At 39.2% G+C, this 20,560-nt stretch overlaps 1 protein-coding gene across 9 annotated transcripts in view; it reads right to left on the bottom strand.

The window, feature by feature from the left end:
- The window catches only part of MCTP1 (multiple C2 and transmembrane domain containing 1), a gene marked incomplete at both ends in the record, with an annotated part of 171,026 nt that overhangs the window by 62,466 nt on the left and 88,000 nt on the right, over window positions 1–20,560 (bottom strand). For 5 of the 9 annotated variants that reach the window (XM_080972408.1, XM_080972414.1, XM_080972411.1 and 2 more), the window contains 6 exons: window positions 3,638–3,724; window positions 4,193–4,312; window positions 5,879–5,953; window positions 6,267–6,368; window positions 6,701–6,803; window positions 10,249–10,351. In XM_080972408.1, the coding sequence (XP_080828534.1) occupies window positions 3,638–3,724; window positions 4,193–4,312; window positions 5,879–5,953; window positions 6,267–6,368; window positions 6,701–6,803; window positions 10,249–10,351 (590 nt within the window). Of the gene's footprint in view, window positions 1–3,637; window positions 3,725–4,186; window positions 4,313–5,878; window positions 5,954–6,266; window positions 6,369–6,700; window positions 6,804–10,248; window positions 10,352–20,560 lie in introns of those variants that run through there. The other 4 variants (XM_080972410.1, XM_080972409.1, XM_080972415.1 and 1 more) reach the window with 2 other exon arrangements.

Below are 20,560 nucleotides of genomic sequence, written 5' to 3' on the forward strand. Positions count from 1 at the left end.
ATATCAAATGTTAATGTTAACATAGCAGTACTTACTGTATAACAACTGAAAAGGCTAAAACAATTCAAGCTGGATAAATGGTACCACAAATTATCCACAATCATATATAAAGATTAAAGTTTGTCCTGCAAAATAATTCACTGACTCATGTTGAAGTGTGTCCTTTTACTGATAGCTTAGTTGTCCAATTATTTTTTGGCTCATTAAAGTAAGAAGTGACAGTGAAAGAGGTTGCATATGGCCCCTCATCTCCTGCCCTGTATCTCCCTGCAATTGCCCACATCCACAGGTGCATGAATCAAGAGCCTGGAGAAAACAAAACGCAATTTAGAAAGCATTTCAGTATCTTCATTAGGTTGTTCTAAAGACAAACCTTGCCATTTCCACAGTTGAGAAAACTGCATAAAGTAATTCTGTAATAATCATTTCTTGCTAAAATTACGTAGGAGTAATGCAAACTGATTAATTTAAGCACCGCAATGCATTTGATAGAACAGCTCATGAATGAAATATTCAAGTTGCTTTTACTTATTGTCTTCTCCAAGTGTTAAAAACAAAGGGTGATATCCAGTTGTGCCCAACAACAGGCAGAACAGATTTCTGCTTGTGCAGCAGGACTATTTCCTCTCTACCCTGATGCAGCCCCCTGTCCACCTTCAAAATCTATTCCAGAGGGCAGGGCAACAGTCAGGAACAGAAGAAGCCCTGTTGCATGCACTATGTTGGATTTCACCCAAATAAAATATAGAGTAGGCAATAGGGATATTAAAATAGGAAATCCGGTGGTTTTCAGCATCTCCGCCCCAAAGTGCTGCAACATTTAAATCTCATGTTACGATAAAGGGACTATTTAAATCCAATGTCTCCTTAACCCAAACCTCAAGATGTGCTCCTTTATTTTGCACAACTGTACCCTTAGGTTACATTCCTGAAGCTAATCAACCTGCCTAAGATTCAGAGATTTCACAGGGGGAGACAATGTGGAACTGTATGCAGAACTGCAACAACAACAACAACAACAACAACAACAACAACAACGTACATGTTGCGGTTTTCTGACAACACTGTAGGTTGTTGAGTTCTGGTTTACGATCTTGGTCAAAACTCTAGGGTATAAGCTGCCATGTGCTATCTGCCTCTATTAAAAGGCTTTGAAACCTCTCAAAAAGGTGTAGAGGTTCTAAAGACCACGGCATGCAAAGATGAAAGTGTTTAATTTTTTAATCTGCCTGTCAACTTATGTGTCCTTCACAAGACCCTCTCAGCACTTCTGCCTAGACCAACACTGGCAACCCACATATGACATCAGAGGCTGTGGAAGACAGATGGGCTGTGATATCTCCAATGCCACGCTGTGACATCACAGCAGATTACTTAATAGGTTCAAAAGAGGCAGGGCAGGAACAGGGATCAGAAGAGACTTTATTGAAGATTAAAAATACAGTCCATTGCACCGATGGACTTTAGCTTGTCAGTTCTGAAGCAACAGTGCCTGTAAAAGGACAGGCAGCATCTAAGAAAGAACAGGTCGTTACTCATTCATGTTCATTACACCTGAGGCACAAAGTTGATCCTACAGTAGATCTTGAATAAGATTCTAAAGGGCATGTATAAACCATAAAAATATTTAGGATAGATGGATATATCTGAAGAGCAGGGGGAAATACAATTTAATTTTCTTTCACAGTAGTTTTGTTTTGACTACAGCTTTCTCAAGAACGGTGGCTTTCTCAAGGCACTGCTTGCACCACTATTCATAACCCCCATTGCTTGGTAAGTCCCCCCAAGACAGGGCCATTTGGGGGGCCCAGTGAGGACACTCTGGCCAAGGTCACCTCAGACCTGGTCCTGTGGAGAACAAGAGGGAGATGGCAGTCGCCTCTACTTCCTGCCTTTGGGCATCGCATGGGCATCTGCTTGCCCACTATTGGAAGCAAGATGCTGGAGGACCTGACTGTGCTCTCATCTAGAAGGTCACTTTTGGGGGCGTCATACAGATTTCAAAGTTGGCTGCTTTTCTTAAAGTGAATTTAATCCCACCTAAACCCAGTTTTCTACAACATCAAAGACAGCGAGGAGGGATTCAACTGATGGTCCCTTTTTGCAACTGCTTGGCAGTCTTCTCTGTGCTGATCAATGAAGAGGGAGGAATCCGAAAGGATCCTGTGCTGCTGGTGTTTTCCCCTTGCTATTCGGGGCTAAAAGAAGCTCCAGGCTGCTACAGCATGTAAGAGCTATCAATTTAATTCTTCCCAGCACCCTCAATGCAGAACCACTCTGGAACAATGCTGTATTCAAAGTCATTAGGAAAAGATTAAAATGACTTCCTCACTGCAATCACTTGGAATTCTTCTCAATGCCAAGCAGCTAAAGGGCCCACCTGGCCCAGTGCATAGGTATCAGTGGTGGTGGGCATTTGCCTGACTGTGCTATGTGCTGATGCTGAACCTGATTCTCCAGTCCCTGGTATTCAAAGCATGCTGCCTCTAATCATATGTGCTGCTTTGGGCACATTTATGTGGGAAAGTAGCATACAAGTTTAAATAATAAAAATAAAATAATGACAAGTACTGCCATGACGGGTATATCCTGCAGAATAAAGTTTGTTCCTATATCAACATATTAGTTCTGTTATTAAGCTACACCTTGTATTGTCTAAAGAAGTAATGTTACAGAAGCCAAATGGTCACACCCTTTATTACTCCAGCTCAGGAGACCACAAGGGAGAGGATGCCCTATACGAGTGCTTCCCTTCATCAGGCAAAAGGAACATTATGCCACTATGTCACAAGCACCTCCCAGAGCTAATGCAGGAAGTAAACACACAAAAGCAGCAGCATTTTGAGTAAAGTTATTACGCAACGGTTTCTGAAACTTATGTATACAGGCATAACCTTTTATCAAGGCTTCTGGAATGTCTCTTATCACATTTCTCAGATCTTAAAATGATCAGTTGTCTATTTATTTATTTATTAAATTTCCGTTTCACCCTTCCTCCTAAAGGAGTCCAAGATGACTAACGTAAAGAAGTTGCAAGTTTTTGGAGCCTCTGTTTTTGTTCCTCAAAATGCTCCTATTTGGTGTCGTGGCAAGGAAGTGAAGATGTAGAAGAAAAACGTCTAAGTTAAGACGTCTTGAATAAAATTGTATTAAACTGACACACAGAAAATACTGGGTGGGAAGTTTTTTTGGATGGAGGCAGATCTGGTGGATATGTATAACATAAACAACTGAGGATCCATTTCTCACACAGTCAGATATTTGGTCTAAGGCTGGCAGGTATGAATGGCTTAGCTTTAGAACCTCATACCCAAAGAATGGCATATTAAAGGTCCTCAATGTTCACATGGGACATGACTTCAAAGGTATTGAACTTTGTTCCTACTGTGAAACAAGTGCTAATGGCATCACCCATCTGCAGCAACCACATTTACCAGTGTTGTTAACTTGGGGTGGCTGTAATAGCAGAGGGATGGGGAATATGTGATGGGGAATACACGGTTGTTCTATAATTTGTTATTAATCAGTTGAAAATTGGTTCCACCAGCATGTAAAATGGCAGTATGTGTGCCATACTGTTTTGCCACCAAGTACTAAGTCATCTTTTGCAAAGGGATCAAATACTTATTTCACTTACTATAATGCACATCCATCTCCGTCTTCTGTCTTCTTGGTTTCTGGGGGTTTTCCTGTTGTTATTCTGTCTCTCACAGCTACAATAAACCTACCATTAAAATTATGGACTGGTCATTTCTTCGTCAGAGGGCAAATGGGCAAATTTAGCAGGGGATCAAATACTTTCCCCCCTCACTGTATATGTGTACGCAAGTATGCCTATACAGAGCTTATTTAGGATCAATACACCTGCCTACATTTATCGATTATCATTGGGAGCATGGCTATGATGCCATGGTGAACTCAAGCACTTTGAAGTTTCCTATACCACTGGAATTAGAGAGAAGAATGTACTGGCATTAAACTTCCTGGAGTTTTAAGGTTAGGGTATTAGAGGTCACTGATAGTAGAAGAAAGCCAATTCTAGGAAGCCCTGGATGTTCTAATATTGGCTTTAAACTACAGATTGATTATTAGGTACTGACTGTGATCTTTCATATATGTCCTATTGATGAGACCATTACATTTATTTATTTTTTTGTATACACATATATTAATATTAAGGTTAATATCATACCACAAAAGCAGCAAGACTCCTTGGTGGTGAATCCCAGTCAAAGCAACTGTTTATGTAGTAGGCGGCATTTACAAGAACCATGACACAACGCTTCATCCGCATGAAGTTCCTTAGAAGAAGCTGGAGGAAAGAAACGTAGAATGTGTCGGCTCAGTTTGTGCGTTTTAGCTATGAAAACTACTCACAACACATTTCAACTGAAAATACTGTTCTGTACAGACAATATTTTGTATTGCAGTAAAGGGGAAAACTCATTATCTAGATATTTATCAGTATTATCAGTAGTTGTAGGCTTGCACAGTTCTGCTATACAGCATGAAAATAATTTAAATGACAGTACAATTGTACCTACTAATGTTTCCTTCCCAATCTTTAAGCACACTCTAAGAACTGAGATCCAAAGATTTAATATATCAACCTAGATTTTTTTGCACTGGAGTTGGCTGAATCAATTTTTGATACTAAAGAGATGACTGCTGAGAAACCACGTATGCAGTTCTGAGTAATTATCTCTGAGGAAATTGAAGTAACTTTTTCCATGTAAGCTGTGAAACTACAATACGTTTCATGAAAAGGATGAACAAGTAGATTTTTAAGAAATTATGTTTTAAAATGAATAGTTGAGTACCACGAAGTTCATCTGGAGACGAACTCACTAACTTTTACTAAACTTACATTTCACAGTATTAGGTTATATTCACTAATTCAAGATCTCTGATATTTAAGAAAAGAACTTGCTCTAAGGAGATTCTTATACTACAAACCAAGGTTTGATACTATTCATTGATTAGTAATAGTCATAAGTTCCTTGCTACTATTTTTCTGCATATGAGTCTAGCCATTTCTGAGCAGCACCTATACATCTGGAAGAATAGGTATTGTATACTCCCCCCCTCCCACACACACACCGCAAGGCATGCCTGCTTACTTTCTGGTAATGGAAGTGTTATATTGCTGCTTATAAAATCTCTGTACTGATGATTTCATGCAATAATTATAAAACACTGAAAAGCACACAAATAAGATTCTACAAAGAAGAGTTGTTTAGTGTTTGACTCTTCAGTGACCAACATTCTTATCCTCCAGAAGGAAACATGAACATCATGGCTGCAAGATTTTAAAAATTATTTAAGTTGAAAGCATTCAGTAGGATTGCACTTTTGAAAACAGTTACTGCTGGTAAATATTGCAGCAATTCGTTAGTAAACATACATGAAAAAGAAGAATCTTGTCAATCATGTTGCAGAATCAAAGGGATTTTATATATTTGACTGAGTTAAGTTTCTAATAAGCACCTTAAAAGGAGAACTAAGAGAACAAAAGACTGATACATACCATAATCCAAAACAATATGGGAGTTCCTCCAGGTCAAAGTTGGCCACCAAAATTTATGCTAGACTAAGTTTACAGCCACCTGTGCTATAACCTGATACATGGGGGCAGACTGACAACTTTAATTGGAGTTATCATGCACACATTTTACAAATAACTAAATCTGGCAGAAAGGGATTTAGAAGACTTAAAAATCTGCATTTGTGCAAATTTTCTTTGATAACTCCAGATAAGTTTTTCAATATAAATGAGATGTGCTATTCTCTTAGCTATCAATGCTTGCCAATATACAGTCATAAGGTTTCACTTGATATTCTGTCTATTGGGAATAAATAATAGTTTCCAACTCTTTACCTGTTTAGAAATTCTGTTTTCTTCTTCAATATACTTCTGTTCTTTGGGCATTAACGTTCGGAAGCTGGCTTTCACCTATATATCAAAATATATTGTTTAGGGACTGAGAACTGCACAAATATCTATAGAATCATCACTGTAGCATTTCAAAGTCATGGGGCCAAGACTATAATCCAGAAATGTGAGGCAGAGAAACTTATGCTTGTGTATACATTAGCAGCAGTAGTAGCAAAGTGGGTGTCTCAGCCAGTGGCAGAAGAGCAGTCTGCAGCATACATCAAGGTTTAGAGAAAATGAGGAATGACAGAAATTCTCTACAAATCAGGAACAAAAGCTTTCATGAAACTGAACTCTTTAGCAGTACAAAAAAGGCAAAGTTAAGACTTACAGCATTAAAAATCACATCTATTTCAAGATAGATGACCCCCTTTGTTGGCCCTGTCAGCTGCTTGTTTTTCAAGACGTAGGCTTTCTGTTCACCATTTTGAATCTGCGGGAAAAGGACATGACAGCCGTCTGTCTCGCAGTCTCCGCTGAATACACTCCCTCAGTGACCTTTGACCCCCAGCTGCTGAAACTGACAGAGAACCCAAAACAACTGTGGCAATTCTGACAAGTACCTGTTCATTACCAGGACCAAGTCTGTCAGGAAAAATTAACTATCATGGGATTCAACATGGCCGTGAATTGAGTATGTTAAATTTTTTAGTGTTCTTATTACAGACCTTGGTTGAAAAATGACAGACAGCCCTGATTTTTTTCCCCCACGAGCATAAAAATATACAGAGCAGTGCATTAACCAAATAATAATAATAAACTTACAGACAACAATGGTATAGCCACTTTGCCCAGGAAGTCAGCACTCCGATCTCGGTCTTCGTCATAAACTGTCACTTCAAGAACTGAGTGGATATCCTTAATATTGCTATGAAAGGGATAGGGCAGAACAGAGGTTAGGAAAGTCACCTAACTGAATCATTATCAAGGCAAATGCATTAACAAGTTAGAGGGAAATGAAAAGCTGCGTGAATTTTTAGAACTAGAAAAAGGGAGTTAAAAAGAGGGCATGAATTGAAATAGAAATGTCCAGGAATGCAACTCAGGCATGATACCGATCATTTCATGACTGGGCATGCATTATACAACCTACAAGAAGCACAAGAAAGCCTTTCATTAATACTTACCCTGATTTAGTGTACTGAATAAGTGATACGTTTGCAGAGTTAGAAAGTAAGATTACAATCAAAAAGCACTTGAAATTTAAAATGGACATGACCAGATCCTTGGTGGGTTTCATATAGACACCCCCCCCCCAAAAAAAACCCCAATCAAATTGTCGCCACCAGATTTAGAAGCCATTAAGATGTTTCCAGAGTTCTCACTTTCTCCATTCCTTAAACTGCTACAGAGTTTCAACTTTCTGGTATTAAATTGTATGCCAGCTAGGCTGCATTCAGATGTAAACGTAAATCATGGTTTAGTAGGAAAAGAATGTTAGGTCTAGCCTGCTACCAGGTTCACACACGTCCCCCTTCTCTTTGGTTGTTTAGCATGTTGCGCTTGGGCAAGTTATATGAGCCCCTAAACTGTGGTTAGTCTTAATTATGGTTAAAAAAAAAGTTATTTTCCTAAATACTAGAAGCTGGTTTGTTTTCACTAACTATAGCTAAGTTTGACCACAGCTTGTCCACATTCAGATGACATTGCAAGCCACAGTTAACCTAAGATGGAAGTAAATCCTCCTAAAGCCCACATGGCTGTGCCAGAGGAGGGATGAAATGTGCAAGCCTGAAGATTTGTAAGGTTCAGTCTTTCAACCTTTAAATATGGTTTAATTATGAGATAGTTGGCATGCAGTGCTGAGCCTAACTATGGCTTAGCGTGAATGAGAGAGGGTCCCCAAAGAGGAGATTGTGCCTGATGTAAGCCTCTTCCAGACCTCTTGCGGCTACGCTTCTCCATACAAACCCCAAGAATAAGCTTTTGTTCCAAGATCATGGTTTGTCTAGAGAAGACATGACCCCAAATTTGGATGACTAAGTCAAACAATGACTTAGCTTACACCATCAGGACCAGAGGAAGAACTAAGGAGCTGCATGGAATTTTCTTCCCAAGAGCAGGCGTAGGCAAACTCGCCCCTCCAGATGTTTTGTGACTACAACTCCCATCATCCCTGACCACTGGTCCTGTTAGCTAAGGATGATGGGAGTTGTAGTCCCAAAACATCTGGAGGGCTGAGTTTGCCTATGCCTGCCCAGGAGCCTTCATTTTTACGCTAAACTATAGCTTGGCCCTTATGTCTAAACAAGCTCCATGTGTACTTTTATAAATATTTAGGTGCTACTGATATTTACTTTGGAAAAATAATTAGCACTTCATATCCAGGTAATAAATAGAGGAATGTGGCATAATCAACTTTGAAAAATATATACAAGTAAGGAGTGGGGCAAAAATCAAAGATTAAAGATGTGTGACTCATGATATACTGCATTCAAGATAATTTGCAATAGTTAACTGAGATGTTGTATAATGAAATAATGGGGGTTGATTGTTGGAACTTTTGCATATAAACAAAATTAGCACTGAATGCAGCATATTTTGCAAATACACAGAATGCTGAATGGGGATGCACCCCTTAATACACACCTCTTCACCCTGGAATTGAACACTTGAGGTGTATATTTTTGACTCACCTTATTCTTTGATTGTAAGGTGTTTTAGACAGTTTTAATATTCTGTTTTAATGTTATGCCCCACCCTGGGACCTTAAGGTGAAGGGCAGATAATAAACAAACAAACAAATAACAATAATAATAATGATAACAATTAAATTGATAGCTTATTGTTGTGTTTCTTCAATCTCACAAAGAAAGTGGAGTAAGGGGGTTAAATAGATCTTACAGGCTACATCGTAAGTATTACCGGTAACTTGGTTCTTTTAAAACCAAAAATGTAGAAGGCGACTGCCTGAACACACATAAGACTAAAGCTTCCAGCTGGGAACATTTAGTGGATAGTGAAGCAGCAAAAACAAACAAACCTGAAACAGATTTACTTTCGCTTTGTGTTGTACTGCAATTGGAGCAGCCATAGAAAAAGAAGATGCCTGATTCTTTAATTTTTAAATGTTTCAAAATATTGCCACTGAGAAACTATTAAGTACTGAAGTAATTTTCCATCACAAAGAGTGTTTCATAAATAGAAGTTTCAAATTCTAAAGTTGTAATGCAACTCCATCTAGCACAGCACCCCGATGCTAGAGGAAACCCCTTTGATTAGGGCTTTTAATCTAAAATATCATCTTCAATCCAACAGACCGGAGATCAGAACATTACAAAAAGCAAAGGAATGAGCATAATTAATAAGAGGGGGAAAATAAGATCTTCCGGAAGAATAAGCCTCTTAATATTCTTTCCTATATCCAGCTCCCATTCATTATGTGAATAATCATAGTAACAGAGCTGAAGGGTTGTGTGCCAACAATCTGCTGTTCAGCAGACTGTGTAGCCCAACCCTCTGTCATCAGGCAAGGTTTCACGTGCTGTACTACTGAGCAATGGCTTTCACCTATCATCACGACAGGCCTTCATTTTCCCTCCATAAACCACTGGTTTAGTAAAGACAATGAGAATTTCATCCTGCTCACCTTTTAAAGTTAATAAACCAAATTCACACCTCCAGGATAAATGCACCAAGGAAAACAATATATAAAAGCTCCAATAATATTTCCATACTCATGTCACTTTATCCACTCTAACTTTTTGTTTACCTCTATGGTTCCTCCCCTCCCCTCTAAAATTAATTCAGAGGAATAATCTCAATATAAAGAAGGAGCCAACAGGCCTAGCATTCAAGATACTATTATGAGGGTCAACAAATGTTCAGGATTCTCTGACTCTGCCCTACAGTTCTAAATGCAAGAGAGGATCATTGTGAAAGAAAATCAGCATTATTCTGAGTCCAGTATTGGTGAGTTCGCTTACTCACATTTAAAGTTGAAATAACATGAATGGGGTTATATTGGACATCTTCCTCAGCATCAACTCGGTAGCAGCAGTATGGGTGGTCAGGAATATGGGTAAAACTGCCCAATAAATTCTAAAAATTATTGGAATGAACATTAAAAAGTTTCAGCGTAGTAGCTGCACAGCAGTATACTATGGTACCTTCAAAGTATATTGATATTTGGAGTATCATCACTCAGAAGGCAAAATCAAAGAGAGAAATTCTCTACTTTATACTTCTGTTCGTTCCAATGAAATCTCTTGTTCCACTTAAGAAATCAAAGCAATTTAGCTTTATCTTGATAACTTTGAAATACCTTAGCCAGGTATACAAGTAAAATTCAAAAGCGAAACATTAAGACTTACAATGTGAAGATCTTGTTCCATTCAGGATTAAGATTCTTGTACACCGTATGGGTCAGCAGTCTATCATTGTTCAACTCAACTACACAAAATGGATCACTTTTACCTGGGAAAAGACCATTTAACAATATTATGAATACTTTGCAACTTAAAATTATCTTCACATTCTATGTACAGCAACTTGAATTCACACTGTAACAATGAAAGCAACCTGCATGTTTACTCACTAATTCTGCAGTGGAACAAGACATACTTAAGTTTTAGAGTGTCAAATGCTGATCAACAGATCAAAAATTATTTGGACAGTTAGAAAACTAAGGAAACAGGGCCTAGTTTTGATAACAAATCCGTATTGCACAATGCAGAGAGCAAGGTTTAGGTTTAATTTTGGAGTAATGAAATATGGTTGTGCTAGGGGGGGAAATAAAACATTAGTAAGTCTACCAATTTTAATTCCCTTTGAAAATAACTAATTTCACCATTCATGTTGCCTTTAATTTAATTTAGACTTCAATTCTACAAATATTTAAATTAATACTTACTAGAGAGTAAATCTCATTGAACTCTATGTTGCCAAGTTAAGTGTTATAATTATCCAACGTAATACAACAATGTATTAATGCCAATTTCCATGTGAATTCATATTTCAGACAACACAGTGAATTTCCATCAAGAAAACTCTTCCCCTTCACAATACACTGCCAGACAGTCACAAGCTCAATTTTACCACATTAAACATGTTGGCATAAATTGAAAGGGGGGGGGGGGAGAAGTGGTAAGACCTGATCTAATGCCCCTGATCTAATATTGATGGTAAAATGGTTGGGGGAAAAACCCTGATGGATCTTGCAGCAATCCAGCAAATCTAATGCACAAGACAATTGTATTCTACAATAATTTCAATATTTTTGTAATGTAATGCCATGTATTACATGAACCCATAGATTCAGCAGTTCAAAGGGGCCAGATTAACAATATCAGTAAGGCATGCAATTTGTTTCATACCTTAAACAAATGACAATTAAATCAATATTTAGCAAAGCTGTCCAGGAATCACATCTTCCAAACGGCAATATTGATTCAAACGCCATCACAGGTTAATGTGCACATTATGAATTTTAATGGCAAATAAAAATTATTTTAAATATGCAACTGCAGTTGATGCTTTTATTTTGCAAAAAATATCATTTATCCCAAACTTGAAGAATGAATTCATCAACCACCTCTAGTGAAACAAAAGAAATTTAAAGTAAAGCCATCACAATTTAAACAAACAATAAAATACACATAATCACAAATACCTAAAAACATCACCAGATAAAACCAGTATTACAGGGGTCAGCAAACTTTTTCAGCAGGGGGCCAGACCACTGTCTCTCAGACCTTGTGGGGGCCAGACTATTTTTTGGGGGGTGGGGAATGAATGAATTCCTATGCCCCACAAATAACCCAGAGATGCATTTTAAATAAAAGCACACATTCTACTCATGTATCCGGCCCCCGGGCCTTAGGTTGCCTACCCATGATTAAGAGCATCAACCACACCAACCAATTTATGATGACCAGTCAAACAACAGTATAATCACTATATCACAAATCAACAGGCGCCTGGGAGAAAAGAAAGATCTTAACTTGGCATCAAAAATATGGTCATGATAGTACCAAGCAGGCCTCACTGAGGAAAGTATTCCATAACCAGGGGGCCAAAACCAAAAAGGCCCTCTCCCTTTTCCACAACCTTCAAACCTCTCTCAAAGGGGGAACTTGGAGAAGGGCCTCCAGTGCTGGTCTTGAACAAACAACAAAGGCCAGTACAGGCGCCCCCCCCATGGGTGTTACATTCCAGGGCCCCACTCACATAAGTGAAATCAGGTAAAGTGTGGAGGGTGCGTGGAGAGAGAGAGAGAGAGAGAGAGAGAGAGAGAGAGAGACTGAAACTCAACCTGGAAATCACTCAGGGCCACTGACCAACCTATCCCAAGCCTTCCTGCTTGCCTGAGGGGAGCTAGTGCCCAGAGTAGCAACAGCTGGCCATGGAGGGTGAGGGCCAAGGAAGGTGTCCAGAAGAATTGGTGCCAGGATGGGGGCACGGAGTTGAGTAGAAGGCGGCTGTCTTCCCTTGCTCAAGCAGTAGTCCCAAGCAAGGGAAAGTCAATTTATTTATTTATTTATTTATTTCACAGCTGTCTGCAAAAATGCACATGGGGGGTGTGCCTATATATTTGTAGTAATAAGTCTTAAGTCCAAAGTTCATCTTTTTACTACAACTAAAATCTATTTTATAATTAACTCTCAGCAGCTAATGTTAAGGTCACAAATAATTTTAACATATAATAATAGCATTACCGTTACGAAAATACTCTTCACTGTGTTGATTTAGTCTGGCAACACACAAATTCATGTGTTCCAAATATATAATCACATCAATTTAGCTTCATCACTGTGCACAGACAAGAGAATCAATATTATAGGTTAATAATTTTAACATGCAAAATATAGGCATGATCAAATCAGGGGTGCACAATAGGCATATCAATAATGCAGGGGCTTAATGTCTAAGGTCTTCCACCATGTGAATATTCAATATTCTGAACCACTCTGGATGAAGGGTGGTATATATATTTTATAAATAATAATAAGCATATTTTCTGAAAAAATGGATATAAATATCTAGTTATTTTAAAAATGATCCCACAAACATTATCTAAACCTAAGACATATGTATAGCAAATTGTCCTAAGGTACGATCTTTTACTGTATTTGGAAACTTTACTTCTTTGTTGTGACTGCAACATGTATGTACCTTCTATGTGAGACTAATGAGCAGGATCTTTTCTTGGTGACCACATGTTGAACTTCAACCCAGAGAAGAGACTCTGATGAAGTGCTTAGTGTGTGACATATGGAAAGAAGTGATCCTTCATGTACCCTGGTATCACGTCATGAAGAGCTTTAAAAGACTAGCACCTTGAAATGGGCATAGGAATGGACGAGATGTCATTCCGGCAACTCCTGCAGCCAAGCTGGTGACAAAGGTGATGCCAAATGCATTGCTTTGCTTTTCTGTACACCACATCAGCGAGGCCAATAGGGGGGTCTTGTCATCTAGGTAGCCCAGGACCTTCATATGTACTACACAGGCTTGTGTCCCAGAGAGGTCACTTTGGTGCTGCTAATACAGCAGAAAGAACATTGGAGGCAGCAGTTACAAGTTTCTGGTCTCTTCGGCCACAGCAAGCATTGTGATTCTCCAGTGATTTGACTTCACCTCTGGAGGGGTGGCTCCATTGTCTCTTGAGACAGATGGATGCCAATAACAACATTGCATCTGAGTGCATTCCAAACTGTAGTTTCCTAATTTAGGATGCTGTCTTATAGCAAGTCAAGGCCATTGATTTATCTAGTGACTGGCAGCAGCCCTAGTAGACTAGGAGTCTGTCTAATCTGAATTTGCCTTCAAAGGTAGCCCCACATATAATGCACTTCAGTAATATAATCTGCATAAGGTAGCAAGTGAAATAGGGCAAGTGAGAAAGGACCAGAGCATTATCCAATTTTCACTGAAAGGAAGAAGCATAATTTTGCAGCGCTATATGCAAAGGGAAGAAGAATTATAGGCTGGCCACAAATTGCATATGGGAAGTAAAAAAGGGAGAAGAAGAAGAAAACTGAGGCTCTGTACCTGTTAAATTGAGTGGATGGAGAATGTATAAGGAGAGGAGGTCTTGGGAAGGAAGATAAGATGTTCTGTCTTTGAAGTATTACAGTTAAAATGACAGAAGCATCCAAGGGACAATACGAGACAGGCAGCTGTAGATGTGCAATTGGATGCAGGAATAAAGTTCTGGAATACAGTGGTACCTCGGGTTTCAAACGCTTTGGGTTACAAACGCTTTGGGTTACAAACTCTGCTAATCCGAAAATAGTAACTCGGGTTGAGAACTTTGCCCCAGGATGAGAATGAAAATCATGTGGCAGTGGTGCGGTGGCGGCGAAGGCCCCTTTAGCGAAAGCGATCCTCAGGTTAAGAACGGTTTCGGGTTAAGAACGGACCCCCGGAACGAATTAAGTTCGTAACCTGAGGTACCACCATACAGGAATTGCTGGGTGTCATCAGCATATTGTGTGGTACTGAAAGCTACAGGCAATGTCCACTGGTCTTCTTTAGATGAGGGTCAAACATAAGTATTGAGGGACTCCAACAGACAAAAGGAGGACAGAGGAAGGATATGCCTTTGGATCTGGCAGTGGGTGCTCAGTGTCTATCCCTGGGCAGCTAGAATGGAACAGACATGGCCAGGCAGCAATTGGGGGAATTCCTACAAGCCGCCTGGGTAGTTGGCTCGAGTTCCCGCCAGCAGCTGTATTTCAAATGGCCAACGAGTGGCCTCTTCCTGTGTGAGTTCAGGAAGGGAAGATGCCCAGAGTGGGAGGATGGGAGAAGAAAGGGAAGTTCCCAGGTGAGGGCTGGAAGGACCCTCCCCCTTTCTGTGTGAGACAAGGGTTAAGATTTACCCTTGCATTTTCTTTTCTATTTTTTTTTTAATTTTGATTAGTTTTTTACTGTATAGTTTTATGAAAAAGCTTCAATAAAAACGAAAGCAGGAAGCTAACTGAATTATGGGAGCTGACAGCTTCCCTCAAGTTCTATTCCTGGCTTCAACCACAAAGTGGCACTGTTACCCAACCCAGCATGATAACCATCACAGGCAATGGGAGAATGCAAATACCTGGAACTTTTAGAAGCAAAGAACTAGAGGACTGAGGTTCACAGACATGAGTGCTGCACGAAGATAAAAGTTAACTGCTGATGTGGAGACTTGCCATAAGTAGCAGAAAGAGAATGAAAGGTGTTTGCAGAATTGAGGAAGTGTGATTGACCAAGCATCCAAGACAAACAAGATGCATGAGGGAAATGTAGGCATTAGGAACATAATTTTGTGGGGTTGACTGGATTGTGGAATATCTGAGCCACTGCTGAAGAAACAAAAGTGCACATGAAGCTCTTGACCTCGCTATCTTGGTCACCGCAGGGGTCACTAAATAGGTTGCACTGAAGTGATTGAGGCAACAGGTTGTCCTTTCTTGTTTAATTCTAACTTATAAACATAAAAGAATTGTGCCACATAACTGCCACCCCAGTACCAAGGTTTTCCTTGCCAATAAGCCCCCACATTTTTTAAAAAAAGCTTAATACTGCCACACCACCTTAAAAAAATAAATCTCATTCTACACTTACAATGCTTTCCACTTATATTTATAAACATAGGTCGACATTTCCACTTTTTCATATGCAACTCTTTTTGAAGATGGCGGAATTCAGATACGCAGCTCAAAGCAACAGATGATAGATCAGGGCGAAGGAAAAGAAATCCACCCTGAGGAAGCAAAGGATTACACTGGACAAAAGAAGAGTTCAAGTAACAGGAGATCTGCCAACTGATTTCATTGATTCCAGGGGTTTGAGGCATGAGAGTAGGTATTTCTAAGTGAATCACAGGTTCTGTGACTTGGTAATATCTAGCTGACCTACTTTTTCTGCATTCTTCAAAACTGCAAGAGGGCTAGGAGACAGGTATGGAAGACACCCTAAGGGATGGGTTGCCCTACCTGTGTGAATATATGCAAAAAATCTACTGCTCCATTTCAGATATTAAAGAAAGCATTTACAGATAACGGGAGCTTCTAATAATACATTTGGGAAGTTCCTAACACAAATAGGCTAGGAGTTTTCCATTCAACATATGTAGTCAACATCAGTGTTTAAAACAAGTTTGCATCTTGTTAGCTTTACATTTTCAGATATTAACCACAAAGTGTTGATTGCTTTCAACAACTTGATCATATCTCAGCCATCTTAATATCCCAAGTGTTCTTCATACTGAAAAAGAAGGCAAAGCAAAGGGCAGCATACAGCAAAAACTAGGAAAATGAACTGTTCTTAGTCACATAAATGCCCAGGTGTTGTGACTCTGCTTTCCGACAGACATTAAAAGCCAGAGGAGCCTGCTGCGGAGGCCTCTTCAATAATTTTTGGAAGTCACTTTCTGGAGACAGGGCCTTCTCAGTCATTGCCCCCTGCTTATGGAATTATCTCTCCAGGAAGGCTTGCCTGGTATCTATGTCAATTTCATTTTGGCATTAGTTAAAAAACCTTTTCATTTCCCCAAAATGTGTAACCTATAAGATATTTTATGCAGTTGTTTTTTAGTTTTATTCTTTTATTGTTTATTATTTTGTATCTTTTAAATGTAAACCAACCTGGAAACTTTTACTGAAGTATTGCTTACCAGTTAAAAAAAAATCGTATCTGTCTGAAACACAGTCAGGAACACTCCTGGAACATCAAAATCCATGTATTGCCAGAGTCCTCTCCAGAAAGAGGACTGTTAAGATTTTTCTAATGAAAACTCATAACTCCCTTCAGAACCCCACACTCAAACACAATAATACTCACTCTTTGTAGACCCCTTCCAGTTGAGATGATGTGCAATGCAGTATGAAATCATTCAATAGTGACTGAATGAGTTGCCTTTTAAATTTCCTCATTCTTAGACAAGGTGCAGGATTTCAGGAGTCATCAAGTCTACACCAGACTCAAATAAACTATGGCTTTTGTTTGAGCAATGTGTGCACTAGTCAAGGAGCTACTGCATTTCTGCAGAATTAGCTCACAAACTTGGTAGCTACAAACTTGTTCACTGCTAACTGCCAAATCTCCATCCAAAACCTTCTCACCTGCCACTTCTGGTGTTTTGTCTGATGCCTGCTGGCTCTCCCACCCAGCTAGAACAGCACACTACCCTTGTAACTGAAATTAATACTGGGCTGCTGTTTTTTGTTTGAGACAAATTACACTACTGTTATGCAGGATTCATCAACAATAGCGTAAATGAAAGTCAAAAGTATGATACTAAGCAGTAAGAACATTCAGTTTTCCGGGAATTTTACTTGCATTCAGGATGACTGCATCTTTCATGCTACATTCCCTTTGGCCTCTAACACGAAGCATTGAAACATCAAGGATAATAAATCCAAGAACAGTAAGCCGTCAAGCAAATTCCATCTTTTATCCAGGAAAATCCCAAACCTTGTGCAATTAAGAAAATGGGAAATCCAAGCAAATATATCTTTGATTGCTTTTTAAAAAAAGCCTACATTAATGTTGAAATGCATGACATCATATCTTGTTTGCCTTTTAGCTAATATTTATCATACCATTCTGTGAAAAATTAGAAGCCAAGATAAATGGCTCAATTAATTGTACAGAGGTAACCTTCTTTGAGCTGAACCAGAGCTGTGAGCTCTTTATTAAAAACACTATTCTATAGTCCATAACCTTGTTCCTTGACTCCTCTCTAGTTTCCAATTTAAACAAGTCCCCGTGCGGCCCGTTCTAAAGGGCTTTGTCTCCCTGTCATTGTTAAGAGAGCCGAGGCATCCTGGAAGTGTGAAATCAGACCTCATGAGCTGAACGGTTCCCCAGGGAACGCTGGACCGCGCAGAAGGTCAAAGTCATGGGCCGGACCATCTGAAAGCGCCCTGATCACCAGTCTGTGACACAGCAAGCAGGGGGAGTGAGTGTGTGAGGAGACTATAATTGAACACATCTTAATTAAAACCCACAGATAGCAAAAAATAATAATAAACTGTTTCCCAGGCAGCCTGTCAAATGCAACTTAGATTTAACTTCACTAATGAGACCGGGTTATCCTTATTTCTTAAGAAAAATAAGATTCACTTAACATTGGATACAAGATTCAGCATAATTTTTACTGTTACTTCTTAATTTTCTGTCAGAAGTATTAGGTTTTTTTTTAAAAAATAATCATGACAACACCTGATGAAAAAAATCTACATCTTATTAAACAAACAAACTCCCACTGGAGGGCTAGAGAATTATTTCACATCAGAATGCAGTTGGCCTAAGGTGGTTTGTGCCAACTTTATAGAAAGGCAAGTTCCACATTCTCTCATTCAATAACACCCTGCTTTAGGATTATCAATGTAAATTTATCTGAATAAACTATAACCATTTTTTCACTCTCTTGCCATATTACCCAATGAATAATGTTCATTCTTTTGTATTGTTCTCCTTATCAAGAATCTCTCTGCTGCCAACAAGTTGGTAGGTGTCCCAAAAAAAAGGGTTTGCATATGTTGGCAATGTGTATTTAATAGTTATTGGCATGATTGTACTAGCTACCAAGGTGGGGGAAGTGATGTATTTATCCCAAAATAATTTTCTAATTCTTTATCTCACAAGATGAGAAAAGGTTAAAATACTTCCTCAAATACCACAACCTGTTTAAGGACCATGAGATTTGAAGGTAAGATGAATATAGGGTCCTTTCACTGAATATTTTCATGACTTTGGCGGACCAGAATTCTCTTGTTTTCAACATCCCAGTCCTATGAGTCTCTGGATCTGTAGTGGAACCATGAGATGTCTATGCCATTACAATTAAAACATTCATTAAAATGCCTTAAAACTAGCCAACTTCCACAGAACAGAGGCACAGAACCATGTTTTAGCAGTGGAACTATAAGAGGTTGGAAAGCTCTAACACAAAATTCCAATGTTTTGCTGCTATGTCTATACTGAAGATGGAGCTTGGTGCTAGTGATGAACTACTCCCTTGTATCACCTAATTCTACATACCTTTGTTTAAATACAGCAACTGAATGATCAAATCACTGAAATAATATATTCTGTTTCTCAAGTTTCAATCAAACACAGACAGAAATATCCACAGTATAACATGTCTTTCACACGATACATACTGGCCCATCCTTCAACTTTGAAAACAACTTTGTGAGCTGTTTTGTGACCATTTATATTTAAATGGTCACAAAATTCTATTTAAATAGTCACGAAATTCCTGACAGAACATCTCCATCCCCATCGCTCAGCCTGGACGCTGAGGTCCTCCAAGGGTCTTCTGGCGGTTCCCTCACTGTGAGAAGTGAAGTTACAGGGAACCAGGCAGAGGGCCTTCTCGGTAGTGGTGCCTTCCCTGTGGAATGCCCTCCAATCAGATGTCAAGGAGAAAAAAAGTACACAACTTTTAGAAGACATCTGAAGGCAGCCCTGTATCGGGATGTTTTAAATGTTTGACGTTTTACTATGTTTTTATATGTGCCGCAAGCCGCTGAGAATGGCTGGAGAAACCCAGCCAGATGGGTGGTGTATAAATAATAATAATAATAATAATAATAACACTAATAATGACAGCATTTAAAGGAATACTATAACCAAGAGCAAGGTGATCTATTGCATGGTATTTCCATCTGCTAAAAATGTGCATGAATTTTTGTAAGATAGGGCATGGTTTTTGTAAGATATGGTGAAAACCTAGGGCTAGTGATAGCATTTGCAAATGGAAACTCACTGAGAACTGAGAATGCACACTCTTCAACTCCTCTGCTCCACTGCCTGAGCAGCTTCCCCCTCCTGGCATTAAAACATAGTTTCACATTACATATGAACCAATGCAGTCCAGGTTCTTCATAGCTTTGGCTTGGATCCAGAGATACGTTCTGCTAGTGAGAAGTCTTTTCTGCTGACTGAAGAGCTGATTCCAACCTGTGTGATTCCAACCTGGTGCTGTGTGAACAGCAACTCCTCCTAATTCAGGAAAGTGATTTCATTCTTGTAAGCTCTTCTACGGAATTTTGCTGTCACCCACCCCCAATTTTTATATGTGTTAGCCTGTATCTTCCTTAATCACCATGTTCACTGTAACGCAACTCCAAAACACTGTGGTACTGCACCGCTAAAGGTTTGCTGTTAGTAACTGCATGAGAGTTCACGTAGTTCCTGGGGTTTGCTTCCCCTGAACCACGAAGAGTAACCCAAGAACAAACTTTGGCTACAGCTCATGGTTTATCTGGACAAACCATGAACCAGGTTCAGCCAAACCATAGCTTGATGGTGCGTAGCACAGCTAAAGCAGAACCAGGGTAGGATTGCTGGATCCATGATCTTTGCACTGGATGCTTGCAAGTTTGCTTGTTCATGATAAGCCATAGTTTGAGCCATTTCATTCTCATTAGCCATTCTTCCAAATGAAATGACGACCCCGTATAATCCCTTAAAAGCTTTATCCACATACGGAGACTGTGAAAGTCTGTATTACTTGATTAAAAATTCAATTTATTGTTGTAGTTTAATGTTGAGTAACTAGTCAATGAATCTTTTAAATATGCCTATTACATTTAAGCACACTACCCAATACTCTTCTACTGAAAGCAACATTTTAGTAACAGTGAACTGGAGCAACTGACTCTAGTAATATTCAGGTAATTAAGGATG

This window comes from Podarcis pityusensis (assembly GCF_964106645.2).
Source record: "Podarcis pityusensis genome assembly, chromosome: 11".
Classification (NCBI taxonomy): domain Eukaryota; kingdom Metazoa; phylum Chordata; class Lepidosauria; order Squamata; family Lacertidae; genus Podarcis; species Podarcis pityusensis.